At 39.0% G+C, this 25,785-nt stretch overlaps 7 protein-coding genes across 7 annotated transcripts; 5 read left to right on the top strand and 2 right to left on the bottom strand.

The window, feature by feature from the left end:
• Positions 1–6,849: 6,849 nt before the first annotated feature.
• Positions 6,850–7,227, top strand: PG994_013451 (uncharacterized protein; the record flags this gene model as incomplete). Its single annotated transcript, XM_066864860.1, has 1 exon — positions 6,850–7,227. The coding sequence occupies one exon, from the start codon at positions 6,850–6,852 to the stop codon at positions 7,225–7,227; it is 378 nt and encodes a 125-aa protein (XP_066709821.1).
• A 905-nt stretch (positions 7,228–8,132) lies between these two features.
• On the bottom strand, positions 8,133–9,769 carry PG994_013450 (uncharacterized protein; the record flags this gene model as incomplete). The annotated part of the gene is made up of 6 exons (XM_066864859.1): positions 8,133–8,515; positions 8,682–8,731; positions 8,789–9,171; positions 9,260–9,364; positions 9,446–9,465; positions 9,553–9,769. 6 exons carry the CDS (start codon positions 9,767–9,769, stop codon positions 8,133–8,135), a joined length of 1,158 nt encoding a protein of 385 aa, XP_066709820.1.
• Positions 9,770–10,922: 1,153 nt separating this feature from the next.
• On the top strand, positions 10,923–12,605 carry PG994_013449 (MFS general substrate transporter; the record flags this gene model as incomplete). Its single annotated transcript, XM_066864858.1, has 3 exons — positions 10,923–11,799; positions 11,876–12,191; positions 12,332–12,605. The coding sequence occupies 3 exons, from the start codon at positions 10,923–10,925 to the stop codon at positions 12,603–12,605; spliced, it is 1,467 nt and encodes a 488-aa protein (XP_066709819.1).
• Positions 12,606–13,672: 1,067 nt separating this feature from the next.
• PG994_013448 (transposase) lies at positions 13,673–14,287 on the top strand (the record flags this gene model as incomplete). The annotated part of the gene is made up of 2 exons (XM_066864857.1): positions 13,673–13,828; positions 13,898–14,287. The coding sequence occupies 2 exons, from the start codon at positions 13,673–13,675 to the stop codon at positions 14,285–14,287; spliced, it is 546 nt and encodes a 181-aa protein (XP_066709818.1).
• Positions 14,288–14,312: 25 nt separating this feature from the next.
• PG994_013447 (transposase) lies at positions 14,313–14,809 on the top strand (the record flags this gene model as incomplete). Its single annotated transcript, XM_066864856.1, is given in 2 exon segments — positions 14,313–14,354; positions 14,366–14,809. 2 exon segments carry the CDS (start codon positions 14,313–14,315, stop codon positions 14,807–14,809), a joined length of 486 nt encoding a protein of 161 aa, XP_066709817.1.
• A 206-nt stretch (positions 14,810–15,015) lies between these two features.
• On the bottom strand, positions 15,016–16,081 carry PG994_013446 (uncharacterized protein; the record flags this gene model as incomplete). Its single annotated transcript, XM_066864855.1, has 5 exons — positions 15,016–15,201; positions 15,296–15,397; positions 15,528–15,721; positions 15,876–15,921; positions 16,001–16,081. The coding sequence occupies 5 exons, from the start codon at positions 16,079–16,081 to the stop codon at positions 15,016–15,018; spliced, it is 609 nt and encodes a 202-aa protein (XP_066709816.1).
• A 1,470-nt stretch (positions 16,082–17,551) lies between these two features.
• PG994_013445 (uncharacterized protein) lies at positions 17,552–17,938 on the top strand (the record flags this gene model as incomplete). Its single annotated transcript, XM_066864854.1, has 1 exon — positions 17,552–17,938. One exon carries the CDS (start codon positions 17,552–17,554, stop codon positions 17,936–17,938), a length of 387 nt encoding a protein of 128 aa, XP_066709815.1.
• Positions 17,939–25,785: the final 7,847 nt, after the last annotated feature.

Genomic DNA, 25,785 nt, shown 5'->3' with positions numbered 1-25,785 from the left:
GTAAATAATAATAAGGTTAAATTTCGAAAAGAATTTAAACAATTCTATTTATTATTTATTTAATTTTTTAATAATAATAAACGTCGTAAGGTTTTTATAATCGGTGTAAACCTTTATTAGTTTTATTATTTCGTTAAAATAGTATCTCTATTTTTATAAGTTTTAATAATAATTAAGTTCTAGTTTATTTAGTTTTTTTAAAAAGAATATAATAAGGTACGACTTTTCGTTATTATCCCGTTGGCTTAGTTATCCTCCGATCGTATAATTCGATATATCGGTTTCGATTTTAAAAAGTTTCGAAGGGTCCGTTACGCGGAGTACTAGTTCATTAAGGATTCGCTCCTTAATATTATAAAAGGCTTGGTTTTTTTTTCTCTATTTTATCGAAATAGTTCGTCCTTTTTCGTTAGGTTCGTTAGAGGTGTCGCTAACCTGTTAAATCCGGGGATAAATATTTAGTAATAATTGGCTAATTTTAAGAAAGATCTAACTTTTGTAGCGTTTATAGGCGTAAGCTACTCTTTGATTGTTAAGATTTTAGAGGGTTTTATCCGGATTTCTTTAAGGGATATTATATATTTTACGAATGTGACGGATTATTGGTAGAGTTCGCTTTTTTTTAAGTTAACTAGTAGGTTAGTGTTCTGTAATTTCCGGAGTATTAGCTTTACGTGTTTTCGGTATTACTTATCGTTTTCGGAGTAAATAAGGATGTTGTCGAGATATATTATAATAAACTTATCGAGGTATTCCTGTAAGATATAGTTAATTATAAATTAAAAACTAGTTAGTACGTTAGTTAAGCTAAATAATATAGCTTAGTATTCGAAATATCCGTACTTAGTTTAAAACGCGGTTTTTTATTCTTTTTCTTCTTTAATTCGGATTAGGTTATATATATTAAAGAGGTTAAGTATTATAAAGATTTTAATGTTTAATAGTTTATTTCGTATGTTATTAATTAAAAGTAAGGGGTATTAATTCTTAATAATGATTTCGTTAAGCTTTCGGTAGTCGATATATATCCGCTACTTAGGTTTCTCGTCTTTGCTCTTTTTTGGAATAAAGAAGATAAAGAAGCTTGTTAACGATATAAATGGTTATATAACTCCTTTCTCGAGATTTTTCGTAATATACTCTTTTAAGGCTTATTTATGCTCCTGGTTAAATTTATATATAAGTATAAATAGGAGTTCCTTCTTATTTTTAAAAAATATCTCATAATTTTACCGTATATAAAACGGTAAGCTTATTTTTAATTTCCTATTAAAAAGAGCTTCGAATTACCGGTACTCTTTCGGTATAATCGTTATAATATTCGGCTTAAGTTCTTTAGTAATAATATATATTTTAAAGACTTTAAGTTTATTAAAAGGTTATTTTTTAAACCGTTATTTATTAATTAAACCTCTTCTTAATATATTTTATTAAAATTAGCTTATTTTTTAATTAATTTTAAAATTATTTACCCGTAATTAGGATATTTTTAAAATTATATCGTATCCTGCGACGTCCGTAATGTTACACGTGATTCGTTTATAGTATCCTCTAATATTAACCGGAAAGTTCGCGATTTCTTTCCGTACTTCTTTATCGTTATAAGTTATAAGTCCTTTATTAACGGTTTTAAATCGGTATAAAGCGTTTTTCTCCTATTATTTAAGTTTAAGGTAATTAACGATTTATAGTAAAATATAGTTTCTTTACGCTCCGCTATCGAGTAGCGCTTTAATATAGACTTTTTTTATATTTATTATTAATATAATATACTTATAAATAGCTCGATTATCTATTATTTAGTATAAAGACTTGTTTTAATCCGTTTATTATCGTCCCTTTATAATAAGCGGCGTCTATTTCTTGAACGCTGCTTTTATAAGTAATTAATATTTTTTTACAATTAATCTTTATATTATTGCTATCGTTCCTTTCGTTCTTTATAAGGCGTTCTTTAGTATATTAATAGAGGTGTTTTTATGCTCCTCCCCCGTACGAAGTATTGTCCTTAATATTTAAAATTCGGGTTCTTCGGATAAATTAAAAGTTTATTAAGTTCGCGGTAATTTATAAATATTTTATAAATTTTTTAATAAATTAAGGGGTTTTTTTTATTAAGTTTATATTTATATGTTTTAAAAGCGTTAAATACTCTTTTTTAATCGTTTATAAACTCGCGATTTTTTTTAGGCGTATTTAAAGTATCGGTTTTTAAAGTACTCCTTTTAATTTCGTTTTTTAAGTAATATTATTATAATTATTATAAATCTTTTTATATTAATAAATATACGTGTCGTTTATTAAAAATTAACGTTCGGATTTTTTTAATAATATAATTAAGGTATAATTATGTAATAAGTCGTTTATTAATTTTTCGGAAAAATTATTCGTATTTAAGTTTTTTTACGAGGTGTTTTATATAAATATTATATACGTATAAGATTTATAAGAGCGTGAAGTATTTTTTATACGTAGGAGAGATTCGAATATCGTTTTTTACCGCGTAATTATCGTAGATTTTTTAATTAAACCTAGCCGTAATAAGTATTTAACGTAAATATTTTAAATCGGGGTAAAAAATATTAAGGATAACTAATTATTTATTAGTTTTTAAGTTTTTAAACTTTATAATTTTATTTATAAATTCTTTTATTAATATATTAATTAAACGTTTATAGTTTAATAATTATACTAATTAATTTATAATATTATTTATAAAATTCCTATCGTCGTTATATAAGAGGGGTTACTTTTTCAGTAATATTACGACGCTTCGGTTATAGTTTTTACCCTTAAGGGTTTTTAAAAACTATTTAATATTTTTTTTATTTACTAGGTGTAAAGCGTACCCGTTATTATAGCAGGCTATTTAAAATAAGTTACCGTGTTTAATAATAACGTTATTATTTTTAATAATTATTATTAAAGTATTATTTATTTTAATAGCGTTAATATATTATTCTTTTAGTATTCGTTAGAAGTTTTTTTTAACGCTTAATATTTTTGAGCGTAATATTTTTATTTTTAATAATTATAATAAATAACGCGTTATTTTTTATTTAAGTTATTATATTTAATAACGTTAAGATTTATAGGTTTATTATAATAACTATACGCCGTAATATATTTAGGCGGTATATTATTATATTAACGTAATTATCTAGTATTAGCCTAAATTCGGTTAATTTATTATAATAGTCCGCCTTACTTCTTACGGTATTATTTATATATATAAGTATTAATTTTAATAATAAGTTTTATATATAAAAAGAAGTTATTAAGAATATTTAGCCGGCTAAGTTCGTTTTTAATATTTTTTTTAAGCTTTAATAATATATTATAATTTTTATAGCTTCGGTACAGTTTAACCGGGCTATGATACGTCTGAATTCGGTTATATAAAAGGCGGCTGATCCCTTTTATTTAAAGGATTCGAGTTCCTTCTCCGCCTGTTGTTTTTTATCGGGGTTTTTAAAAAATAATTTAAAGGCTTACTCGAAGTTATTATAGTTTCCGAAAATTCGTTATACTTCCGTACGATATAATTTAATTTATTAATCGTTTTTTACAAGTTCGTTTAAGTAAGGTTCGAACTAAGCGAGTACTTTATTTTTAAAAAACGAGGCAGCGTAAATAACTCGTTAAGCGGCGTTTTAGAACGTTTTTTTATAAAACCGTTAATAAGCTTTAATTTAAATAAAAAAGTTTTAAAAGTTTTTATTTATTTCGTTAAATAATATTAAAATATTAATCTTTATACCTTTTTTAAATATAATAAAGGTTTAAATAATATTAATAGCTATATAAAAAAGATATATTTTTTTACGTAGCTTATTAATATTATAAAGTATTTATCCTAAAATACCTTTAATTTAGAGCTTGTTATGCTCTTTTTTAAGCCGTGCGTAATAGTATTAATAATTAGCGCTTTCCTGCTCGAGCTCCTTAATTCGTTTAGCTAGCGCTTATCAAGTAGGCTCGTCGTCGTTATCGTCGCTGTCGACCTCTATAGCAGGGTCTCGTTAAGAGGTGCCGGGGGTAGCGATAGGGATCTTCCCTTGTTAGACGGTGTTACTAGGGCTAGGCGTAGATATAGTTCTTATAGTGCTATTGCTCGAAGGTCTAGGTAATAACTCGTAAAAATAAGAGTAATTAAAATATAACGAACGTTATTTAGGTTTTAAAAGAAACCTAGTAAAACGTACTAAGGTTTATATTAATAATACGAAAAAGTATTTAAATATGCGATAAAAGTCCGCTTTTATCGATATAATAGGTAATAATTTATAAAAATAATTAAGGTATATAGATTTAAAAGTATTTATAATAAGGTTATTAAAACTGTTTATTTTATTAATAAATTAGATTAATATTTAAATTAATTATTAAAATAAAAAGTATTTATATAAAATATATAAGAAACGTTCGCGGTTATATATTTAATCCTTTTCTATTAATTCGTTATTATTTAATAATCTCGTTTAAACGCGCTCGGCGCTATTTAATAATCTTTTTTAATTACGCTTTACGTTATTTAGTAATCTCTTTTAATTATACCCCGCGCTACTTAATAGTTTCGTTTAAACGTTCGTCGCGTTACGTGACTTATTAATAATCGCCGTTACTTATAGGCGTATTCGTTTTTTCGCCGGGCGGGGTAGTATTATTATTACTCGTTATTAAAAAAAGTCTAGCTTTATATTAATATAACTGGCGGTACGGTCTATAGCTGTAATATCGTAGCCTGGTCGAGGTATAGTAGTTCCGTGCTAGTAAGTAGAGTCTTTTAGTCGCATGGTTAGGTCGGGTTATAATAATAGTTTCGATAACTACTTAATAATTACTACTAACGTTTTAGTCGATACTTATTTTATCGGTATTATAAAAGCGTTTAAAAAAGATATTAACTAGTTTTAAAATATTAAATCTATTAAAAAAAAACGTTAATATTAATAATAATTATTTTAAACTTAATAGTTTTAACGGATTTATTTTTAATTAAAAATTAAATATATTAATATTACTTTAATATATAAAACGTCTTAAAAATATTAAAGATTTATTAAATTATATATTTAAATTTAATAAGTATTTATATAAAGCCTAGTTTAATTTAATTAATAATTTAATTTATTAATTAAGTTTTTAAAAATAATAATAATATTTAACGGTTTTTATTTAATTCTTATCGTATCGGTATACCGGCTAGGCGCCGGATGACGTACGATCGGTCGGTATTTTATTTACGAACGGCTTCGCGAATACTTAGTCCGAGCTTTACGTTACGTATCGCAGCTTATACGCGTTTTTAAATATTAAATAATAATATATATAATTAAAAAATAAAAGTAATAAAAGAAATCTATATTATTATTTAAAAGTCTAACGCGTTTATAACGCGAAACGCGGTGGTCCGTAAAAGGGTGGTCCGTAGAGGGGTTCCTTAGCTTATCGTGAGACTCAGTACCTCAACCGGTTCAACAGACAGCAGCAGCAGCAATAACAACATGACGGAGATTGTAGAGAAGGCTGGTACAGCAATAATAGCTAATGCAGCATTCGGGCCCATTAAGGAAAGCAGACTGACTGTAGTGAAGTCGTATGGCCATGCGAACTTTACAAGGGTATTGGCAGGAGAATAATTCGGGTGCTATTTCGAATCCGTGAGCCAAAACCCCGCAATAGGGGGTACAGGAGAAAGCGCCCCCCCTTGCTCCTGCCCTTCCTCTTTACTAAACCCCAGAGGACCTACGGAACCTACAAGCGCGAACTACTAGCTACCCTTGACGCTGACACAGTTCCTTGACTCAGCATCATGCGAAGGCATATATGAGAGATGGACAACCGAACTGAGGTCCCTTAGGATTCGAATCAAATAAGTCGAAGGTTCACGGAATTGTGTTGCAGACGCACTGCCGCGAGCGGTATTCGACGGTGAGGAATGCGACCTCCCTGACTCTCACCAGACCCTGGGTCGCATGGATCAGGGCGGTCAGTGGATCTGGAAGGACGGAAAAGGGGGATACGCCGAGGGGAAGCTTCGAAGCCGAATACCCTTATCCTCGTGATAAGCAGGCCAGCGGTGGTAGTACAGGATAGACACTGCCGGCGTAACAACAGGGACCTGGCACGACGCCACCGACGGGAGCCTTTTGTGGACGCACTGGCGCCCCTAGACCCCAACGCAGCGGACAGCCATGAAGTCCCTGGTGTTACGCCGGCAGTGTTTATCCTGTACTGCCTGCAACACACAAAAGTTGCATATATACACATCCTCGTGCGGTCGCGCCAGAAACCTCTCCGCGCATTTCCCGAATTCGAAGAGGTCGATTATCGGACATGTCCTGTGTCATAGCTTGTCTAGAAGACGTGGACGTAGGTAGCCTTCTGCTGCGTGGGGCAGAACGGCCGCTACGCAGGCACCGGCTTACACCTGGCACTTAAAGTAGGTTAGCGGCAGATCAATGATGAATGAACCTCAGCTGTAAACGAGGGGAGAATGCTTGGCTTCACTCTTCATTTCATACCAGGCAACCAAGCCAAGGAACAATGCCCGAAAATCTCCGCCGTCGCGGTCGCGCCTATTTACTTTTATTTCTTGATTTTGGCGGCTTGGAGCTTTCTCTCATCAACAAAACCTCGCTCCAACTATCACAAAGGTTTCCACCCCTATACCAACTGGAGACTGTCGAAGCGTCCATGTTTCTAAAATTAGAATCTCTCATACAGTACGTCATTTCGCCGACTGCATGCTCCCTTGATATTGCCAGCTGTAACTGACAGTCCACCGAGATCCCACCGCATAAAGAAACCAACCAAACAAGAAAACCGATCACACCATCTTGGAAAATGGCTTCACGTACCGCCGCTCTCAAGCTAGCGGCCTACGCCTTCGCCACCATCTTCACCGGCTTCGGCCTCAACGCCTTCCTCCGCCCGGGCCACGCCCTCACCTTCTTCGAGTTCTCGCCCCCCGCCACCGCGGCGGACCGCCGGATGGTCGACAGCCTAATGTACGTCTACGGTGCCCGGAACGTCTTCATGGGTGTCGCCATATACGCCGCCGCCATGACCGGGACCAAGAGATCCCTGGCCGTGACCCTGCTCGCGGCCGGCGGCGTGGCCTTTGTGGACGGGGCCGCCTGCTTCGCGCACGGGCAGGGTCACTGGAACCACTGGGGGTACGCGCCCGTGATCACGGCTGTTGGGGCTCTGTTGCTCTACTAGGCAGATCCCGAATTTCTTTTCTACTAACGGTGTTGCGTGATTGGATGCAGAGGGTAGAGGAAACATTGGCAATTGGGGCATGTTAAGAACAGTTGCCGTAGAGCAGCTGTGGAACTCAGTCGTGTGATACTGAGTATGGGTTGCCTATTCCCTGTGCCATAAGTGCACCCTTGGATTTTTCAGCTTCGGTTCCATCCCAATTCCTGTCCACAGCGAGGCAGGTTTTAGATATTCATACACCAGTGGATAGGTGCCTGTCTACTATCCAGAGTCGAAGCTTTTCGCGTGGTTAAGTAAACAAAGAGTGCCTCGCACTATTCGGACTTCTCATCGACGCGCTTTGTAGCGAGCCGAACAATTCGAATTTGCCGAGCTCAGAATAGCGGCCAAAATGAGAAGGGCCTTCGCAGAATAGTACTTTACGGGTGCTAAACCTTTAAATGCATGGCTCAAAGCAATAGACTGTTAAGCGAGAGCCAGAGGCTGGGTACACGATGGTTGACGACGCCTCGGTGATCCTATATCAAGCGAAGCGCATAATGTTGAGTGCTTGCAGAATAGGGGCCCCGGTGCGACTGCCGACGTCAAAATAAAGTGCTTTTAGCCTGTGGGCTCAATCTACCTCCAATTTCAAGTTTGGATGCCCCTGACCGCCAGGCCCAATCACTAAAATCAGGGCTCTGTTTGTTTCCCCTGGGGAAATGGGGCCACATCCACTAAACACCCCGCACCACTCCCCACAAGTACTTAAGATTACCAGCACTTCAGGCCAAGATTCCAACCACAACTCTCGCTTTTCATACTTGCAACCGAGACGAAAGAATTGTGCACATGTAGCCATTATCAGATCTTAACTCCTCAGAAACGCTCTATTATACCATTATTATATGCCAACATCGAACCGATCAAGCTCGTGATGTTTCTACCCTGAAATCACGGGTAACAATAACACCATTCGGTTCAGGCCGCGTGGGCGATGGTCGGGCACCAACATCTCCGTGCTGTGCAAAACTGGCGTCCGATCCCACGCGCTCGTCTAGTTCATAATAATCGCCGCTGGTGAGGGTAGTATCCAAGTCCTGATGATTTCTACTCGACCTGCCGACGACGCGCGACGAGATGATGGTCGAGAGCCCAGTGAGCTGTTTGCTGCCGCTTCGGTCAGAGCGGTTGAGGTAAGCCGAGTCCTCTTTTAGGTAGCGCCCTTGCAGGATGCTCTCGGATGGGCCCGGCTTGGGTTTCTTTCGGAGTAGCAGCCCGAGCTCTGGCACGCTGAAGCAGAGCACCCCTGTCGTCAATTCGGCGAGCCTAAACATCATGGACACGTGTCCCTTCTCGTTAATAAATTGTGCCAAAACAAATAAGTACATAGGTCATTCAAAAGGACCCAAGAAGATAGAATAAGCTTACCCCCACATGATGATCTCAGGGTGCACCCAGGTCTGTTGGGTTACCAGTGCCACTCCAGCGGACCATAGACCCCGCCAAACTGAACGCGGGGCCACTGTGCCAAAATGCCGGTTAGTGCAATCGACAAGTACCATGGAATCGCTGTCCTTACCTTAAACCAAACGTGAAGACCAGGACGACCGTTATTTTCTTCCGCGCGACCAAATTGAGATTCCAGACCGCCCTGATGGGCAACAGGAGGATGACGACGTCCGTCACTGTATTCACGATGCCACTCACATTGAGCAGCATCGAAATGTCGATGCAGCTTCCGGCCAGGCTGGCGACCCATATCTTCTCGCGCGGGATGCACTGCCAGATCTTGGCTAGGTTGGTCGCCACGTAGAATCCGACGAGGAAGGCGATCAGGGCCACGATCCCGACGTCGAACGCGCCGTGGCGCGCGGGCGAGAAGATGCGGCGGTACAGCCAGAGGATCGTCAGCTTCACAATGCAAATCGTGACGCCGTAATGGATTGAGACGACGTTAAACCACTTGGAACCCACCCACCAGCGCATTGTCAGCCTGGACTTTTGCTCTGTGCTAAGTTTGCCGAGGGTTTTCGGGCGTTGAGGGTCTTACATAGGCTGCTTGTTGCGCTTGCGGCTTCGTGATGTCCCACGAGTGACGCCCGCCATAATGTGCCATAGTGGATGCGCCCGTGCCGCAGAACGATACCGTGCCGATCTATATGTTGGTCGGCGTCAGTAGGGGAGCAGGGGGCGATCTCAGGCCTACCGAGGGTCATTCGTGCACCTCTCCACCTACCCATGCAATGAGGGCCAGCCCTATAGCTGTATGTCAATTCAAATGCCGTTTTCAGGAGAAGCCATGGAGAAAACCTCTGTGAGCGAGCGAGCGAGCGAGTTGCTTACAGTCCTCAAAGATCCAGACCCGTTTCCTCCACAGGCGGACATAGCACCGGAGGGCAAAGGGAACGACAACGAAGGGGAGAGCGATGCCCATGGCGATATAGTTCTGGTGCACCAGGGTTTCTGGGTGGTCAAAGTTGGATGTCGCTCCTGGAGGCGGCGGCAACGCGGGGATTCGCGTCTCGAACGCCGTCGGCGTCTGTACCACGGGGGTCACCATGGCGTCTGACGCGCGTGCGCAATGCTATTCTGGGAAAACAGGTTGCTAGTCGACTACTCGTCACACATCAGCAACAGTATTCCCTCCTTTCCAAACGATCACAGTTGTCAAGTGTGGGCTAGATTAATGGCGATTTATAAAATTCAAGTCGTCGCCCCAGTGAGAAGGACGAAGCGGAGAAGAGAGAGCACGGCAGTGCGTGCCAGTGGGGTTTTACGACATGATTGCACCTGACAGCAAACTTAGCTTATAGGGGCGGTTGCAGGCCCTGTGAAATGCCTTGCCGTTTTGGTCTTTCAGATCGTATGGATCATGCATATTGATCCTTCACCTATGCAGTCAGTCACGCACAGCAGGCTTTGAGTCCTCGATCCGCTGCCTGCCCGCAGCCTGCTGACTCTGAGACCGGGAGTACCGGTAAAGTTTGCCTCAAATTGGAATGCGACTCTAATAGGCCGGGCGGGAGATGCAGCTGGGGAGGGAGGGAGCCAACAAATGATACATGCATGGGCATACTCTTCTCCCTTGGAATACCACGAGTAGAATACGATGCCAGGCAGAGTAAGCATGGTTAGGTATCATCAATATTACGCTTGGGGAATAGGCAAAGACGGAGGGTGGTAGTTGTCAGGCACACTGCAAGGATGCAATGCTCCATTCTTTTAGAGGGATATGCGCCATCATACGGTTCCGGTTGGTCGTGACCGTAATGGGTGGTGGGTGGATGGCGAACTGCAGCTAGAAACCTTCTTATTTTGGGGGTTGACGGGTAATTGAGGAGACCATGCTGCCCGCCCCCCAAGCAGAACCCCCGTCCTCCCAAGTCGCGGGCTCTCGCGCGTACTTCCTTACTTCCGGAGGAACTGAATTACGGGAAGACTGCAGCCCCCTGCCTTTTGCGAATTGGGGAAGTAAGGGGGAGGTATTGGCGGTAAGTGCTTACTTATTGTTACACTGTCAACTTCCCGTTTGTGTGTTGGTTATTTCTTTTTCTTTGCTTTCCATCCCACGGTAATTTCCTTCTGGGAGGTTTCCATCTCGTTTCCTGTCTTCCCTCCTTAACTCAATCAACTAATCCTCATCCAAGTTATCCAAACGCCAATGATGTTCTAATAAGTTTGACAGTAACTTCCATTGGACGTGTTTCGAAACCATGTCCGGCATCAACGGAAACGGAAAGGCTGCGTCAACCGAAGTCAGCCACAATGACGGCGCTCCTTCCGACAAGGCCCACTCGCCCACCAGCCCTGCGGCGGCTATGGCCCCAGCCTCGGTGCCGACAGTGCCTGAGGCCAAGCTCCTGCGCAAGATCGACTTCCGTGTCTTGCCCATCCTCTTCCTCGTCTACGTCGTGGCCTTCCTCGACCGGGTGAACATGTCCAACGCCCTGACGCTGGGCCTGCCGGACGAGCTCGGCTTAACCGGACAACAGCCCAACGTGGCGCTCACCATCTTCTTCGTGCCGTACATCCTCTTCGAGATCCCTTCCAACCTCTTGATGAAGAAGCTGTCCCCCCACCTCTGGCTGTCCGCCTGCATCCTCGTCTTCGGCGTCATCACCATCGCGCAGGGCTTCGTCAAGAGCTACAGCGGCATCCTGGCCACCCGCTTCTTCCTCGGGCTCGCCGAGGCCGGCATCTTCCCCGGCAGTTTTTATCTTATCAGCTTCTGGTACCGGCAGCAGGAGGCCCAGGCCCGCTTCACCGCCTACTGGTGCAGCACCATCTTCGCGAGCGCCTTCGGCAGCCTCCTGGCGAGCGGCATCGCCAACATGGACGGCTTGCGCGGCCTGACCGGATGGAGATGGGTCTTCATTCTCGAGGGTGTCGTGACCGTGCTCGTCGCTGCTCTCGCTTACTTTACCATCACTGACTTTCCGCGGGAGGCAAAATGGCTGACCGAGGACGAGAGAGCCTTTGTGATGAACAAGACAGAATCCAAGGAGTCCGTCTCCCATCCTGTCACCGTCAGAGATGTCTTGGCCTTCCTTGCCAAGCCAAAGCATTGGCTTGGTGCGCTCATGTACTTCTGTGAGTCACATCGGCCGTTGGCCCAATACATATATACATAACCTGAGCTACTCGTTCTAACCAATCCTTTCTATAGCAATCCTCATCCCAGCATACTCGTTCGTGTACTTCACGCCTACCATTGTCCAGGGGCTTGGGTACGGCACCATCCAGACCCAGCTGCACTCGGTGCCTCCTTTCGCCGCCACGTTCGGCCTTGCCGTCGTCTTGGCCGTACTCTCCGACCGGATGCGGGTGCGGTCGCCTTTTATCCTCTTTAGCCTCTGCTTTTTGATCGCCGGCACGGCTATTTGCATGCAGATCCACGGCGTCGAGCACTTCTCGGCCGAGTATGCCGGCCTCTGCCTCGCCGCCATGGGGTCCCTGGGTGTGGGTGGCAACATCGTCTGTTGGTAAGCGAAAACTCGGTGCTAAATATCTCCGTTATGAGGTATATTGGGAAGGACCTATATATAACTTTCTCACGATTCCTCGTTCAAAGAATGGGGTGAGTTGCCCGAACAAGAGTGACACTAATGCTGAGATTCGATAGGTACATTATGAACCTCCGAGGCCACGTGGAACGGGCCATCGGGTCTGCTTGGATGATCTGCTTCGGTAACATCGGCGGCATCGTGGCCACCTTTGCCTTTCAGAAGAAAGATGCGCCCCTGTATCACACGGGCTACTCCCTGGTCCTGTCCATGGCCGCCCTCTGCTTCGCCTCCTGCGCGGGCTACGCGTTGATCATTTGGCGGGAGCGTAAAGACGCGGCCACCGTGGGCACTAACGATAAAGACGACGTGCGGCATGAGTTGTATTTGTAACACAGGGGATATTCATCGTAGTCAACGTACCTGGTATATCCTCTATAAGCAAAAGAGCTGGCGGTGTTCCAGAGCGTTGCCAGGGCAGGTCCTCATAGCTGTGTAAAGCGATTTCCACTGATCTCATATTTACATGTAGAACTTTAATACAACCACTAATTCCCTATAGAAGGGGACTTGGTCATTTTCATTGCGTAAGACCGACAACAATACTTTATAACAGGTGGGATTAGAAGAAATACGAAATCCCGGTTGCCAGTACGGCAACTTTGATTACCATTTAATGGGCATTCAAAGTTCATACATAATACATAATACATAGCAAGTTTACAGGCATGTCGAGGTCTTCTAATCCATATATAAGCATTTCACCAACACTGTTTGGGAGACAGCTAAGAAGATGTCGTGGTCAGATCCTATTCATGTGGGCTTGGATAACGTAGGTCACCCCATAATTGACCCCCCCTGTAATTGACCCCCCCTGTCGACCTCCACCACGATTCACCGCCATTTCGATTCAAAAAGAGATTTCTCAACGAATTTTGATCCGAATTACTTTATTCTTTTAAAAATATATCAATTTACCGATGGTACGTTCATATACCGAAAGCGACATCTCTGCCGCCATCCAAGATGTGTCAAGCGGTAAATCTATTCATAAGGCTGCCCTTCATTAGGGTATTCCACGGTCTACCCTTATTAGTCGACTTCACGGCCGACAATCACGTCGAGAATCAAAATCTGCCTATCAGAAGCTCTCTCCAGTTCAAGAGAAGCATCTGGCAGACTGGATTTTAGCCCAAGAAGCCCTTGGCGTCGCACCAACGCATACGCAAATCAAGGAACTGGCTCAGCGCGTTTTAGCCCTTCATGGCAACCCTATGCCATTGGGTAAAAACTGGATAGAGTCATTCCTTGGACGTCACCCAGCCTTACGGACGAAGAGGCAACGTCGTATCGACTCCCAGCGTATCAATAGGGCATCAACTGAGGTAATCAAGTCTTGGTTTTTAACCAAATTACGTATACCTCAAATCCAGGCTATTAAACCTGAAAACAGACATAATATGGACGAGCACGGTATCTTAGAAGGCCAAGGAGGCAATGGCCTTGTAGTAAGCAGTTCGGAACTACGTTCTATTCAACAAAAACAGCCTGGTTCAAGGTGCTGGACGACCATATTGGAATATGTATCGGCAATCGGCAGGGCCATCCCTCCTTTGGTGATTTATAAGGGTAAATCGGTCCAAGAGCAATGGTTCCCCCAAGAACTCGATAAATTTCAAGGATAGAAGTTCGATACGAGCAGTAAAGGCTGGACGAATAACGAGATCGCCGTCAAATGGCTCGAAGAGGTCTTTATACCGGAAACCGCCCCGAACGACCCAAAGGATGCCCGTTTACTTATTCTGGATAGACATGGCAGTCATACAACCGACGATTTCATGTCCCTTTACTACCAAAATAACATTTATTTATTATTTTTACCCCCTCATTCATCACACGTTCTTCAACCCCTCGATGTTAAGGTCTTCGCCGCTATAAAGACTTATTACCGGAAGGAGATCGGTTTCCTATCCTTATTAACGGATTCAGCTCCTATCGGTAAACGGAACTTCCTTATATACTATGCTAGAGCCCGTAAAAAGGCTTTATCGGCTCGGAATATCAAGGGTGGTTAACGTGGTAGTGGTCTTTGGCCCGTATATGTTACCAAGCCACTCACCAGCCCTCTTTTACTCGAAAATAGTAACCAAAAGCGACCGGAAGAGAGAACACAGGCCTTAGCTAGTCAAGATAAGGCCCTCACACCTATCCAAACTCCTTTAGCTAATGGTATATTATGGTCAACACCAAAAAGGTCTATTAATCTAGAGCGCCAGATTCGACACTTTCACCAATTAGGTCAAAGCGACCTTACTACACAACACCAGCTATTCAGGAAGATCCAAAAAGGATACCAAGAAAAGGATTATCTACTAGTCAATACGGAATTGCAAATCCAGTCCTTAAAAGAGAAGTTAGAGCTTGCAAGGCCACGAAAGAAACGAAGGGTACAGATTAGCCCGAATTCGAAATTTGCATCAATTAAGAGCATACAACGTACGAGGGAGGGGCCAGATCAGCTTGAAATTGAGGAATCGGATTCTGAGATATCTACTGTATCTACAGTCGAAAGCGATTGCATTATAGTCCAAAATTAAAGGAATGGTGACTATTTGGAGTTGGTGGTCAATTTATACCTTTAATTTTATTGGGGGGTCAATTACAGGGGGGGGTCAATTATGGGGTGACGTACGTTATGATCGATCGTTTGCCAACAGGCCTTTCCCACACTATCTAAACAGAGGGGAAAATATCTGAAGCTAATCCTCGGGTGTCTTATACGATTAGCCAATAAGACTCAGGCTTATCGCTGTGGAACGGCGACCATCGCAATAACATTCCGGTCCAGCCACGCCACGTCAGGGGGGTTCTTGTACTCGCCGCCGCGGGCGAACCAGCTACCGCCCTGTTTCTTGTTGTTGATGCCACACATGCCCTTACCGTACCACCAGTTGGCACCCTGGCACTTGGCATCCGCGGCGCAGATATCCTTTGCACAAACGCCAGTCAGCCTTCAACATCAAAAAAAACATAGCCGCTGGGGTTAGTTGTTAAGTTAGTGGGTCGGGCTATTAATTACTCACAAGACAGTCCTGGAACGTGGCCTGGCCGCGTTTGTTCATGTTCATCATGGCGGACATCTTGCCGGTCCAGTCCAACGGGTCCGTGTACTCGATGATGTTACGCTGGCACCAGAACTGAAAGTTGATGCCATTCCTTTTTGGGGGGAATAATTCCGTGGTTAGCTGCAGTCTCAGCACTATCTCAACGGGGGGTGCCGACGGGGCGGCGTTATTAAAAAAGGGGGGGACTCACTTCTGCACGATCTTCATGTTGGATCCCGGGGCAGCTGATCTGCAGGGGCGGGTCGGCGCAGCCCGGGTTGGTGTAGACCTTGCCCGGCGGGCAGCAGTCGGCCGCGTTGGTGGGCGGGTGGATGGCCATGACGCTACCGCCCTCGCAGCAGAAGTAGCCGCCATTGGGCCTGCTGTACTCATTGTCAAGACAGACTGCTCGTAATTAGCATGAGGCAAATCACCCGACCACGTCTCTTCTTCTGTTTTTTTTCTCTCGCATCGAAAGACGTATGGCAAAAAAGGACGCGGTCGCAGGACTGGCTGGGGGACGACGGCATACCTGATGAACTAGGCCTGTGACAGTTACCGTTGAAGGTGCCATCGGTTTCCATGATGGGCTTCAAGTCGGATCCCTGGTTCTTGCAGAACTCCTGCATTCATTGGTCAGCGGGTGATACAGTGCTTGACTCACTGGGCTGGCTGGGCACTTACTTCAGGTGTCATATTCTGAGCCGAGGTGGCCTGGGCCCATGCCCATGCTGTGAACAGCGTCTGAATAGCGTGGGGATGCATGGTTGCAGTTGAGATTGCAAGCACTTGGTGACATGAGATAAAATCAAGTTGGACAACAGAATGACAAGTTCTTACATGGGACTTGGCGAAACGATATCAACGGAGACGCAGGGGCTCTTATGCTAGGCCGTGAGGGAGCCACGCGCTTTTCCCCTGGCCATGTCGCCGTAACGGAAGCCCAGTAGCGGCAGTAAGGGGTGTACAGGACAGGATATGCATCATCTTACCGCTGCAACTCGATTGCCACCGAGGTCATGAGATACAGTTCCAGATCTAGCTACTGCATGTTTCTGACCGTAATTTTGCTACGTTGGTATGAAAAAGGGGTGAACTTGCTTTGTGGTGGCTGCTTCTAGTGGTTGATCCAAAGATGCCGCCATCGCCGCAGCAGGTTGGCATTAGATCGTGGGGACGATCATACTGTATACAATGCCTCCCTGAGTCTGCGTACTGAATGGCCAGTGAGTCGTATATGCTCACTCTCTCGAGGGAGGCCACTACTGCCATCGTTTTTGATGGCCCAAGACATGGGCCGTACTCCCTTCCGTGAAGTTCAGCCAGCCTCAGGAATGCATGTGGTCCATAACTCTGCCTACAGCAAGCAGTTAGTGACTGCAGGAGGCTCAATAGTAGGTTAGCGATCGACAGAGCGGTGTACCGAAGGACTAGACTCGTAAGGTCCGTCCAGCACGGGGAGCCTTGCAGTGACTCAGCTACCTGGCCAACCCGAAAAGCACGAAGCCAATGATGTTCTCCATTTCCGTTGTTTATAAGCCGGGCATCGAGCAAGCTAAACACCCATGGCGTAATTGAATCGGAGCTGGCAGGCTGGCTCTTGCTTACGCTACTACGGTCAGTCCCGCATCTCACTCGACGGCGTTTCGAGACACGGGACCGTATTGGCCGCGCCGCGTATGCAATGTTCTACTAATAGAAGGGGGAAGTGGCTTGCGTCATCTGCTAGGCCCAGCTCAACTGCCTCTAATTACCGTGCGGCTAGATGCGGGCAGGGCTTGTCGGAGTTTCACTTTATTTTGGTTTTGTTATTTAGATCTCGGGACGGCCCGATTATTACCTCAGCACTGTAGGCTGGCGGGGCCGATCTCTGCCGTCCCAATCCAAACCTCCGTGCCAGAGTCCTGCTCCAGTCCCAACATTACTTACGAAGGCTAGTTATGCAGATAGACTTCAGGGACAGAACGGCCTGTCATCACTCAAGCTAATGTGATGAGTGGTCTTGTCAACTCCAGCAAGCATGATGTGGCTTTGCTTGTGCCGCATAACAAATGTTGTGTTGTAAAAGAGAGGTAGAAAGGGAATAAGGAGATGTCGATATAATCGGAAGTCTTCGTCTGAACGTATGTGTCATTGCTATAGTTGGCTTGGCGCAATGATGCAGCAGACCGAATCTACTTCCCGTAACCCCCTTACAAACTAAACTGTCCAGCCTCGCCTCCCAGTAAATCCTACATGGTGTGTGTCTTGCCAGCCCCCGCAGTGCCAGCTCACTTCGAGCTCGAACCCTTTCGAGTCTGGCATGTTCCAGTATTGGGAGCTTCCACAGAATCGAGTCTATCGCTTCTTGATAGGCACAAAGGACATCATGTTGGCTTCTGGGCCGCCCGTCGCTGGATACTCCCAGTCTCGGATCATGACGCAGCCCTCATCGACGCCGTCGTCGTAGAGGTTGACGCCCTGGCATCCCGGGTTGGCGGAGCAAAGCGCCATGCACTCCGCAAGGCCCTGGGTGGTAGGGGTGGTGCCAAGCCAGTCGAAGCGCTTACTGATAAGCTAAAGCACCCCCTCACGGGCCACCCCCTTACGGGCTACTTTACTGAGCTACCGTTACTCTTGTAATTAAAGCTATTTCTGCGGCTAGAATTAACGTAAATATATTATTTTTCGTTATTTTTAATAATAATATAATCCTCCGCCTCCGTGCTATTATCTTTTATAACTTCTATAGCGTTACGAGGCCCTCTTAACACTTCGACGTCGTTAACTACGTCCTCGTATACGACCCTACTCCTTAGCCTCTGCTTAGCCCGGCGTATATTAGTTATATAAATAAATCCTTATCCCGGTACGATTTTTATTTTTTAACGTATTTTCGTAGTTTTATTATTAAGTTTAGTTTAAAAATAATCGATTTAAATTTTAAAATACGCGATTTTATTAACGTTTTAATTTAAAGCTTTATTAATCTTTTTAATAAAGAGTTATTAAAAAGGTAATTTAAAAATAAAATCTATAATAATTAATTTTTAATTATTATTTTATAATTTTTAATTATTAAAAAGTGTTTTAATAAATATTAAAGTTAATTCGGCGAAGAAACTAAGTATTAATTCTTTTTTAATTATTTTCGACAATTTTAAACGTACCCGGGTAATTTTTATATCTTTTAAAATAACGTATTTTAATAATAACGGCTTTAAGCGATCCTGTAAATAAATGTTAGCCGTTTTTTAAACGTTTTTTATTAAATAGGCTCTCGTATATACGGTGGTTCCGGTTTTAATCGGGGTTTAATCGTTCTTATTCTATTGTTCATATCTATTTCTAATGCTAGTTACGAGGGGTATCGTATACCCCTCTTAATGAAATAAGAAAAGGGTTCGTGCGAGTAAGTACGTGGCACCCCTTTTAAAGTAATATAGAAAACCTTAGTTTTTATTATTTTAATATTAGTAATTTTTGTTTTAATAATAAATTTAGGTAGCTCTTTTTTTTAAGACGAGTTTTCCCTTCGTAAAGGTTTTATACGGATGGGTTATATTAATCCGGTATTCGGTGCCTGTTTAAGCCGTATAGGTAATATTATACCTTTTTAATATTAATTTAATTAAGTAATAAGTCCCTTAGTAATAATAATAATAAGGAAAATTATTATACGTTAACGTGTATTATTTCCCCGTTATTAATTAAAAGTAATAATAGTAATAAAAGTAGTAATAATGATAGGGGCGTTATTATATATCGCGATACGTTACACCCCGTTAGGGAAGAAAATATCTCTCTTTTTCTCCTCTCTTTTTATTCGCTGTACGAGTCTAGTCTCTCGACGTACGCTTCTACGCGTACGGTTAACCTATTAATTAATACTAGCTATTCGAGGGCTTTATTTAGAGATTTCTTAGTAAAGGCGTTTACGGGGTTATTTCGGCCGTCGACTTAATAGATTTCCGAGATTTCCCTTTTTCTCGTACGATTTTTAGAGCGATATAATATCGATTATTAGTTTTTTCTCGTTCGTCGTTCCTAGTTTAACTAAGTATTTATAAAGTGATCTCGAGTTTATATAAAAGATTATTAATACTTCTTAAAATTCGAAGCTCCGTACGATTCTTTTTAACGTAGTATTAAATGCGATACCGTTATCGATACTAGAAATCATGCCGTATAGTTCGTTAATTAATACGCTTCGAGTAATTCTTTTATATTTCGTCGAGCTTTAGTGGATAATATTGCTTTAAATTTCGAATTAATCCCTCGTACGGCTAAGCTTTTAGCCTAGGATGACTAGGTATCCGAATTAGGACGTCAGATCTTTATTATTTGCGAAAGAACCGTCGGTAAAGATATATATTTTTGTACGGTAATGATTAAGCGGGATATATCTTAGGCCGCGTGTCTAATTCTAGATCTGTTAGTTGATCCGTATGTTCAGGTTTTCGATATTTTTATCCTTTAAGGTTTATATTTGAGCGGCGGTAGATAGGTCGTACGCTGCCTCTAGTTAATAAATAAATACGAGATATGCCTTTTTTATACGCTAGGAGACGTACTGTTAGTTTTTATTGATAGCTTTCGGGTCGATAAGTTTTAATTAGTTAGTTTATTTTTTTTATTCGAAAAGGATATCGTATAATTCTAATCGAATCTTATTTTTATTAAATTCGATTAGCTTATTTTTAGTTAAGATATTTTTTAGTTTTATATAGAATTGTTTTTTTATTAGCTTTTCTTCTTTTTTTTAAAAAAAGGGGTTATAATAAAGCTAAACGTATCGTCGGTTTATATTATTATAATACTGAAGGTATCCGGTTTTTTTATAATAAATAGTAAATAAGCGTTATATATTAATATAATTATTTTTAAATTTTATATATAATAATTATAATACGTTTTAAATTAATAAAGTTTTAACTTTATTAATCCGTATAGGGGTAATACGATTTAAAATAGCGTTTTTTCGAGGTATTAAATCTTTAGCTTTATTAATAAGCCTGCGTAAATTAGTTGGTTTAGTTTATTATACGATTAAGTATACGCCTATATAATATTGCGTAGCTCGCCTTATATGTTAAAGTTTCGGATTAGGGTCGGTTCGAAGGCTAAAAAGAGTTTTTAGCTCATCCGCTAAATTATTAATAACTAGGTTAAAATAGCTTCCTTTTTTATATCTTTATAATTTTATATTACGAGCCTAAATTTCTTATACGGCTTCGTAATTTTACCCTTAATCTCTCATACGAGCCGTATTTTAAAAATTCTTTAGCCGGTATACTTATTCGGGTCGAATCGAATAAATTCGAAAACCTTTCGTGCGGCGAAATTATTAATCTTTTTTACGTCGGACTTTTAGAACGGGTATCCGGACAAGGTAATAACCCCGTTTTATCAGAGCTTAATTATTAGCTCGTAATTCTCTTATTCTTTTTAAATAAAAAATATAGTAGCTCGAACGTTCCAGAGTAAGTATTTTCTAAATTATCTTCGGCCGCGTTATACGAGAGTTACCGTAATTTCCTCGGCTATCGGTTCGGTATTTAGGGTATTTACCGGCTATTCCGGATCTGCTTATAATTCGGGTTAATCGTATAATTTTCCGGCTTCTTCTCAGTAATACGGCTTGATTTGAATTATTTAAAAAGCTTTTAAACCGTTTAAAGTATTTACTCGAATCGTACGGTTTTTAATAATTACTATCTTATATAGTCCGGTTTATCCTTTTTTTCCCCGCTAAACCAAGACTTCACTCCGGAGCGGGAATATTAAGATATCTTAAATAACTAGTTTATTCCGGGTATTTAAAGCTCGATAAATATCGATATTTATATATATTTTCCGAAGTATCTTTATTACTTTCTATATAGCTTCTCTTCGTATTTAAATCTTTAATAACGATAATAAGTTCTTATCGATACGAAGATATATTCCGAATACGAATAAGGTAGGTATTAAGCCGTTAAAGCCAGCCGTATCGTTTAAAGCTTTAATTACTATCTAAAATACTATCTCGATATCTATATAATAACCGAGATCTTTTTATAAAATATCGAAGGCCCTACGTAACAGAACGTACACTCGTTCAACCTTACCTACTAATTAATAATTTTCAATAAACATTTATTTATAAGTAATTCTTATTACTCGTACATAATTACGAAACTTTCTTTAAAAGTACGTACCCGGATTATACGAAATATAATTAAGGGGTCCCTAATTTACGTATATCCAGCATTTATAAAGGGCATTTTAAGTATCTCGTGCACTAAGCGAATATAGGAATATAGCCGCCTAGAAGGACGTATTCGAATCGATTATATAAAGTACGTTTTATTTATTAATATAAACAATATTTATAATAATTTATAATTAAAGTCGTATTTATTTTATAACGAGAATTTAAATCTTTATAATACCGGATTATACGTTTAATATTAAACGTAGAATTTCTAAATCTCGTTAAAAATAATAAGGTCGATATCGTTATAACCGGCGTTTTATAAAAAAAATATAAAGCTTCTTTATACGAGGGTATTTAAAACGTTAATAAAAGTGTTAAAACTATCCTTTAATAAAATATAATATCGTTTTTATACGGCCGGTATTAAAAAATAAGTATCCTTATTTCTTAATTATAAAAAGTATTTCGCCGTTTTTTTATATAATAAAATTAAAAATATTATTATAATACGTTTTAAACCGGTTAACGTTATATAATAAAAATAAGAAAAGAGTTATAATATTTAAGATATAATATTTTATTATTTTTAATAAGTTTTATATATTAATTATTTTAATTAACGAAATAGGCTTTAAGCTTCCGAACTTAATCTCGACGCTTTCCGGGGTTTAATCGATTTATACGTTTAAGTTCTCTCGTACGTAAGCTTTTACTTAAGGCTTTCTAATTATTAAAAATAGGGCGGCGCCGATATTTTAAAATTCTTTTTAATAAGTCTAGTTATACGGGCTATTAAGATTAAATTAGTTAGCTTGTACGGTAGCTTCTAAATAGATATCCTCGCTAATAAGCTGATAGTAGAACGCGGCGTTCGTTAAGTAAGTAATACTTTATTATGTATTTTCTAGATCGAGGTAATTATATTTTTTTTCATCGTTTTTTAACTTTTTTTTATTTTTTTCCTAATTTTAGATAAACGTTTCGTACTTATTTTAAAAAAAGGGGCCTTGTTTAATATTATTATATGCTTAGAGATATTAGTTCTTTATTCGGAACTATTTTTTAATTAAGTAGTTTATTAATTAATAGCTTTGTTTATAATAAATTTAATAAGTTTCTCGTTCGAATTTCTAGTTTTTATACGGTAATTTTAGTCGAAAGGTGCCGGCGGGTCGCTAGCTACTTTTTTATCCTGGTAGTCGGCTATTATACGGTAATTTATTACCGTAGGCTGGTCGGTTTTTTTTATATAGTTATTTATAAACCGTTTATTAATTAAGTATATATTTATAGCCGGGTTTCGATATAATTTTTTTATTAAATATCGTTTTAATAATATTTAATTCGTTATTATATTTAACGATACGTAAAGGTTTAAAAATAACGCTTTATATATTAACTTTTAATTAATAAGGGCCGGTATAAGTTTTAAAACTTTTTAATAAGCTCTTATAATAAAGGTATAAAAAGCGATCTCTTTTTTAAATCCTTTTTTAAAGGCTTGTTATATAAGTTAGAGCTTATTTAATAAGATTTCTAAAATTTCGATAAGTTATTTTTCGGCGGTTTTATTTTTTACTCGTATAAAAGAGGTTATTATTTAATTTATAAAATATTATACGTAATTTATTATCGTATTAAAATACGAGTTTATTAAATAATATATTTCGTCTTATTTTTTTTTAAATTTAATATAGTTAAGATAAAATACCTCCGCACGGCTGGAAAGAATATTTAAGAAAACTATATAGTATTAACTTTTTAATATATTTAACCGTCGGCATATTTCGATAAATATCTATACTTTATCGCAAAAGATGTCGTACGGCTTGCCGGTATAGTTCTTTTCTTTTTTTTATACCTTCGAGAAAATAACGACCTTATTTTAATCGATTTTACCGTTATAAATAGCTCGACTTAAAGGGATATCGTATTTTATAACGTATGCTAGACCAGATAATCGTACGGTCTGGTCCGGCGGTACCAGAGTTGGAAAAAAAAAAGGGGACGATATCTTACAACGTTTAAATACTTAGGAATTTAGGGTTAGATATTAAGCTTGAAGTATCCCGTAGTGTCGCGAACGATTGTTCTATACGGAGACCGGGTGTTTCTCGTTTAGGCGGCGGTTATTCGACTATTTATTCTAGGGAAGGGTATAGAATATCCTCTTTTCGGGTTTCCGAAATCGGTTCTACCGGTCGGTCCTATTAGTATATAAGAGCGGCCGATAGTATTAATTATACGAGCTTATTTTTAGAAGATCCGTTTATTAATATATTAATTCCGTTTTTTTTAAAATAATAATAAATTTTCTTTTAAAATATATAATTAATTTAATTAAATTAGTATTCGGTTTATTTTTCAAACTTTATATTAAATATTTTTTAAATGAACGTTTTTTTTATTTTTAATATATAATATTTTAAAAAATATTATATAAAATATATTATAAATAGTTCGGGTATTATTTTTTCGAAAAATATTTTTAAAAGTTCGAGTTTTTAAAAAACGAGGTTAACGTTTTTTTTTTAAATTATTAAAAATATCCCGATATTCTAAAAAACTTTTTCGTATATAAATAATTCGAGGTTTAAAGTTATCGGTTTATTTAAGTTCGGTACGTCTGGGCTCGATCTTAATTCGCCGACCGTAATTAATTTTATTTTAATAAGGGTTATTATTTTATAAATTATATAATAAAATTATTTAAATATATAATTATATATAGTTTAACTAGTTTCGCATATAATTCGAAACCTGGTCTCTTTTTTATAATATATATTTAAAAAAAGGGGTTCCTCCTCGTACAGTTAATTTAATTCGGCTCTTCCTCCGAATCTCTAACGGGCGGAAATTTTCGGGGCTCTTTAGCACGGTCGCCCGTACGTCGGTAAAAACGTAGAACCGTCTCTTTACTCTTATTAATTTATAATCGCTACGAGTAACTATTAATTAATATTAAATAAGCTTTCGTATATACGATAATTCCGGTTTTAATCAAGGTTTAATCGTTTTTATTTTATTATTTATATTTATTTCTAATACTAGTTACGAAGGGTATCGTATACCCCTCTTAATAAAATAGGAAAGGGGTTCGTGCGAATAGGTACGTAGCACCTTTTTTAAAATAACGTATCTTATAAGCGAATATCCTACATAAACGAATGTCCCACTTTTATAAATTTCCTTATAACCTTAACCTTTTTTTATATTCTTTTACGTCTAAAAATGTTATAACTTTAAAAAAAAAGTAATATAATTTTAATATTTTAAACGCTATAAAAAGATTTAATTTTAAATATATAAAAAGCTATATTAATTTATTACGTCTTATTAAAAACTTTATAACGTAAACGAAATAATTAATTTATATAATACGAAATATTTATAAATTTTTAACAGTTTTTAAATTTTAAAAAAAATACGATTATTTAATATATTATTAATTTAAATACGCGATCGTTTCTTCCCCGGTTAAATAATATAAAAGATATAACGAATCGATTATTTAGTTTACGCGACGCGGGACGCGTTAATATTAATTAAGCCTTTAATTTCGTACAATAATAACTAGACCTCCGGACGCGTTTTAACCGAAGAATCGATTATTAAAAAGTCTTTTATAAAGATCCCGACGCGTATCGCGCGTGGTTTACCTACGTACGGAATATAATTTATAAATACGGGATCTAAAAAGAGGATATTTATAATTTCGATAAGACCGGCTTTTTTATAGGTTAAATTTCGTTCGAAATAGTTATAACCACCTCTGATTAACGCGGAAAATTTAAAATAATATAATAAAAGAACCGGGAATAGATTATAATTATTTAAAGTATTAAATTACACGGTTACGCCATCCCTCCGTATATTATTTTTATTAAAAAAATACACTTCTCTTCTTAATACGAAAACAGCCTATTACTAAAAGACTAAGTAATCGTAATTATTAAAAATAATTAAACTATAAATAAAAAAGGCGAAAACTAGATTTAATACTTTAATTAATATACTAAGTCTCGTACAAAAGGTCGTTATCGCTTTTTAATTTTAAATAGTTACGAAAGTTATTACTTAATAACTTTCGAACTTTATTATAAAAAGAACTCGATTATTATACTTTATATACCTTCTTATTTATTATATAAGTTTTAACCTTTTAATATTAGCTGTTTTCGTATATTAAAAAAAGCGTACGGGAAAGAAATTAAATATTTTATACGGGCGTATATTATTTATATCTTAAAAGAAGACTTCTTATTAGCGTTTTTAAAAGCGTTCTAGGCGA

The sequence above is a fragment of the Apiospora phragmitis genome, assembly GCF_038363925.1.
Source record: "Apiospora phragmitis strain CBS 135458 chromosome Unknown utg000011l:1.0-3236445.0:1.0-3240683.0, whole genome shotgun sequence".
NCBI lineage: Eukaryota > Fungi > Ascomycota > Sordariomycetes > Amphisphaeriales > Apiosporaceae > Apiospora > Apiospora phragmitis.
This window is presented reverse-complemented; position numbering and strand designations above follow the sequence as displayed.